Consider the following 4,934-nt stretch of genomic DNA (forward strand, 5'->3'; position numbering starts at 1 on the left):
CCCCCCCCCCCGGCCGGACCATAACTTGGGCCCCGCCGGCGACACGACGACTCAAGGCTGGGCAGCGGCAGGGCCGCGGTCGAGGAGGCGGCAGGAAGAGGACGGGGAGGACGTCGATGAGGAGCGAGACGAGGACGAAGAGGATCAGCGAGGACGCTACAAAGGGAGGCTTTCGTGTCCTGGTGACAAACGGGGCCCAACAGCAAAGCCCCCCCAATGTCCTCTCTGGCTGCCCACGCACGCACACACCTATTCATCATTAGGCCCTCTCTGCCGGGCAGCTTGCAGCTGCAGTCGCAGCTGGTGATGATGCAGCTGCCAAAGCGGCCGCCGCGGTCGCCGCCGCTGCAGCACCAGCCACGGCAGCGCAAGTAACCTTGGCGCTTAATTTTAGCCAGCACTCGGCTCTCTGTTTGAACTGCACTCAGTACAGTACTGTGCGCGACCGGCCTGCCGCCGCCGCCGTGCGGCTGCAGCGTGGCGTGGCGGGGCGTGGCGGGGCGTGGCGGGAGAGGAGCGTGACAGAGAGGACGCGACGGACGGGCGGGGCGGGGCGGTGCAGCTTATGTAATACACATACAAGCTCACGGCGGTACTCGCGCCCCCCTATCAGCGCACTCGCCATGTTTGTGGTCCAAACTAACGGCGACCTGTGCCTCCGTGGGGGGCGCGCGTCCCGGCCTGCGAGCTCCAAGGTAAACAAAAGAGCGACAAAGATCACGCATGATACAGACAGATAGAGGCTGGGGAGGGAGGCGAGCGAGGCAGGCTAGACCGGAAAATACTGCGTATTTTGTATGCAATAACTTCGCGTACCGTCTTATTTGTTTAACACAAGCACCACTCCAGAGAATTTTGTTGCTGCCCAGAAACTGAGTTAGCTAATGCCACTTAGCTAGCTAAATTTTTTGCACTGAGCGGCAAAAAAGTAATAGAAAATAATTGTATATAGTTAAATTTGTTGGATATCGACTAAAATTTAAAACAGGTATCAGATAAATTTTGACCTACTTCTTGTCCATTCCTGAACAGCCACTTCGCCCACCCGCAAAAAGCAACAGGGAAGCAAATGCGAAAAGCCCCATGTAAACCTCATCTGAGGAAAAATGAGTCAACGGGGTAGAACCCATTGCTTGGCGGCTTGAAAACACGTTCGCAGCAGGCAAGATCCGAAAATAGGGGCAGTAGTACTACGTAGCGTCCTGGTAACACTAAGTTCATTGTCTAGGTTATGGTGAAAGAACCGGGGGCGTTGTGGTGCGCACCAGGCCTGCGCTTACCGACTTGAAACAGGTTGCGTTCAAGCGCGCAATGTGCGCTCAACCCCACGTCGGCAAAATGGCTGCGCCTTCATACTTCACCGTCGACACGAAACACACACCTCGAAGGCCGAAAAACGAAACAGGACGCATTTTTCTATCGCTTCTACAGACGCTGATTTCAAGGTCGCTCGCAGCCAACCAACCCCTGCGGCCGCCATTTTGTATCGCTGGGGTCCGTTAGGCCCTAGCGCAAAACACTCGGCACGGCGTTTGTCGTTGGCAAAATAAACAACACAAATTCAGACGAACCAGGTCGCCTCAAGCCCGGTAGCTCACGACCGTTCTTGAGGGTCTAGCGCCGTCCACGACGCAAAAGTCTGCAAGGAGCAGGCCGCCTACTTACTCTCGTTTGCACGACGGCATCCCGGTGGTCCCGGGGCACGGGCAGGATGACGCCCTGTCCCGGCCCGGGCGTCATGACGAGCACCGACGCCCTGGACGCCGTCCTGGACGCCGTCCTCGCAGCGGGGCGGCACTGGCCGCGAGCAGGACGTTGCAGTCGTCAGGCCCGAGCGTCGGGCGCGGGGGTCGCGGCGGCCGCCATCTTGTTTCGGGAGCCACCTACGCGCTCCAAACGCTTGGCGCGGGGAGGGCGCGCGACGCGGTGCGGCACGGCCACCGCTACCCTTGTCTATAATTACGGGGCCCGTTGCACAACCATACCCGTGCACGGGGCTCCACTTCTTGGCGATGCACCGAGTTGGACCCGCGAGCGAGGAAAGAGGGACTCGCCGGACCGGAACGGGCGCGACCCCCAACTGAGCGGAGCGAGCGCCAGCGGCCCGAGCGGGTAGGGGCGCGGGCGAAGGGCTGGGCAGGGTAGGGCACGGCGGGGCAGGGTAGGGCACAGCGGGGCAGGGCACGCCAGGCCACGGCAGAGCAGGGCCGGGCAGGGCCGGGCACGGCAGGACACGGCAAAGACACGATAGGGCTGGACGCTCCCGTGCTTCCACCCGCGATCGGACGAACGCAGATCCGCAGACGCCAGGCGACGCGACGCGGCGCGCTCACTTTCGGTTCTGAGACGGAACAGGAGCTAGTGGACGCGGTGTCGAGGCGGGGCGCGGGCCTGGGGCGGGCCGGGGCGGGCCGGGGCGCGGCGGGGCGGCTGGGACCCACAGGGGCGGCCCCTTTCGCTTGCCGGCGCGGCGAGGCGCGGAGGGACGGGGCCCGGGCCCCACAGTACCCCGCGGGGGCCTAGCACACCATCCGCAGCTGGCCGTCTCACTCGCGTCTCGTGAATCAATATCACGGACCCGTTTAGATACGAGGGCATCCGCAAACGAGCTGAGAGAAGCACAACGCGGGCTGCTTCCCCAGATACGATGCACATGACGTAACGACACACAAACGACACAAACACTGCGCCCGCCGGCTACCGCCCCCCGCAACCGGAAAATGTTAAGTAGGTCACTCGACTATCGCGGTGACGTACCCTCGGGGCTGGGCCGGGCCGACCCGGCAGCTCACCATGACGGGGCTTGTCCAGGTCCGCGGCCGGCTGACCTGCGCGCCCAGGACCGCGGCGGCCCGCTCCTGACCAAGGCCACTACCGCTCCGGTTGACTCCCGCCGCACATGCCCCCCGCCGGAGGGAGCCTGGAGCAGCACGGATAGCCTCTCTTTTCGACGGGGTGCAAGAGACGCTCGCTGCCTCCAGGAGCGCGGGGGCAGCGTGTCGTCGCCTGTAAAGGGGGTTGTTTCGCCACGACGCGCGACCAAAATACCCGTCGCGAGTTGTGAGCGAAGCAGAGCGAAGGCCAGCCCAGGCAAGCGCTCACGCGCAGAGCGGCACTGCCGGGGTTGGTCGGCAGGGTGCGCCACCTACCGGCCGTGCGCGGGGGGCGCGCGCGCATCTGGGGGGCGGCGGGGGCCCGGGCCCGAAAGAGGGGCAGGGGCCCCTACGACCCCTCATCAAGGCCTCTCTCCTCCACTCCCCCCCAATTACAAATGGCATGCCGACCGTCCTCGACAATCAACGAGTGCAGCGCGACTCGGCGCAGCACAAGCACTCCCGCCACACACGCGCGGACACACACGCCCACACACACTGGCGCGCACGCGGGGGCCGCCGGGGCCGGGACGCTGCTCGCCCGCGGCGGCGCACCTGTCGCGAACCTACCTGTTGAGGCGGCGGGCCGGGGTACCCGCTGAGGTAGCCCGGGTGCGCGTCGAGCGCGTCGGCGGCCGTTTCGGCGGTGCAGACGGGGTGGTCGGGGTCGGCCGTGCCGGCGGCGCCCCGAGCCGCCACCAGGTCGAACGGGCGTCGCATGCAGCGCAGGGGACGCGCTGGACCCTACATGACCGTCCCGGCGGCGGGAGTACACGGGCGTGCGCGGGTGAGCGCGGGCGTGCGCTGGGCGTGCGTCGCGACAGGAGCGCGCCGGGCAGCCGAGCCGCGACGCGTGTTGGAGCGCTGCTGCTCCTTCCTGGCGGACCGCTCCGCCGCGCGCAACCTGTATCCCTGACCTGCCTCAACGAGTGCGGCGGTTCTCCTAGGGCCGAGCCGAGCGCCCTCGCCCACCCCGCCCCGCCCCCGGCCGGCACGGGGGGGTGCACGCCAGCGACACCGGGTGGGCGGCGCGCGAACTGCAACGCTGCTGCTGCTGCTGCTGCACGGCACGCCACGGGCGTCGCGGCGTAGCGTCGCGGCACGGCGCCCTGTGGAGTGCGGAGTAGCGGCGCCTGGGGGCACTACAGGGGCGGGCCGGGGGTGGCGCCGGCGAGGGGTGCGCCGGACGCTTTCAGCTTTCGAGGGGAGAGGTAGGGGGGGGGGGCATCACAATCAGCGGCACGGTGAGCCCGGCCACGCCACGTGCCGCCATAAGTAAACACGACGCGCACTCGCACCGCACAGTGGACTCCTTCTTCTGGCAGTGACCTTGTCGCCGCACCATCGTCAAGAGCAGCGTGCATTCAACGTCCGGTACGGAAAGAGGAGGGGGGGGGGGAAGCGAGAAACACCATCGCTTGATGTCTGTCTCTGTCCAGCATAGTCCCCCTTGTTTGTGTAAGACAGAAGGGGAGATGACAAGAGAGGTAATGAATGGGACAAATAATACAAAGAGTCCGCTACAGTTGCGTGCAGCTGCGTAGGAGGTCGTTCGGGTCGTGGCTCATCGGCGTGCCGGCGGTGCATGCCATGCAGCGCGGCTTACATCACAGCAGCATCCGCTTATCAGTTGCCGTGCCAGACCCAAGGACGCGACTCGCTCCGCCCGCAGAGCGAGAGTGCAGGGAGGGGGAGGGAGAGAGGTGTGTATTTAAAGAGAAGCGAGAGGGAGAGGGGGTGGGGGAGGGAGGGGGAGAGATCGGCAGAGTGAAGCCGATCGGAACAGAGAGGAAGAGCTGCACATAGCAGTAGCAGTGCAGCCGACAGCGCGGCCAGCAAAGAGAGCACGACCGGCCGCGGCGCGCACATGGGCTGCAACGTGCCGCCCGCCTCAGCTGCCTCAGCGCAGCGGAAAGAGACGGAGCGCTGCTAAGAGAGAGAGAGAGAGAGGGACAGGGGGCCCGCGGTAGGCATCCCGCCGTGCAGCCGAGCGTGTTGGCCGGTCTATCCCGCCGTCCACAGGCGGTCCGCGCGCGCCAGGCCCGGCCAGCGGAGTGGGGC

At 65.7% G+C, this 4,934-nt stretch overlaps 1 protein-coding gene across 5 annotated transcripts in view; it reads right to left on the bottom strand.

Moving 5' to 3' along the window:
* Nucleotides 1-4,934, bottom strand: part of LOC113209796 (PR domain zinc finger protein 1) — a 39,590-nt gene that overhangs the window by 23,540 nt on the left and 11,116 nt on the right. For 2 of the 5 annotated variants that reach the window (XM_052277378.1, XM_026427493.2), the window contains exon 1: nucleotides 3,444-3,754. The exons of 1 other annotated variant lie outside the window; for it this stretch is intronic. In XM_052277378.1, the coding sequence (XP_052133338.1) occupies nucleotides 3,444-3,593 (150 nt within the window). In that variant the 5' untranslated portion in view covers nucleotides 3,594-3,754. Of the gene's footprint in view, nucleotides 1-1,665; nucleotides 3,034-3,443; nucleotides 3,755-4,934 lie in introns of those variants that run through there. 2 more of the 5 variants (XM_052277379.1, XM_052277381.1) reach the window with 2 other exon arrangements.

This window comes from Frankliniella occidentalis, unplaced genomic scaffold (assembly GCF_000697945.3).
Source record: "Frankliniella occidentalis isolate FOCC.00 unplaced genomic scaffold, Focc_3.1 Scaffold10, whole genome shotgun sequence".
Lineage (NCBI taxonomy): Eukaryota > Metazoa > Arthropoda > Insecta > Thysanoptera > Thripidae > Frankliniella > Frankliniella occidentalis.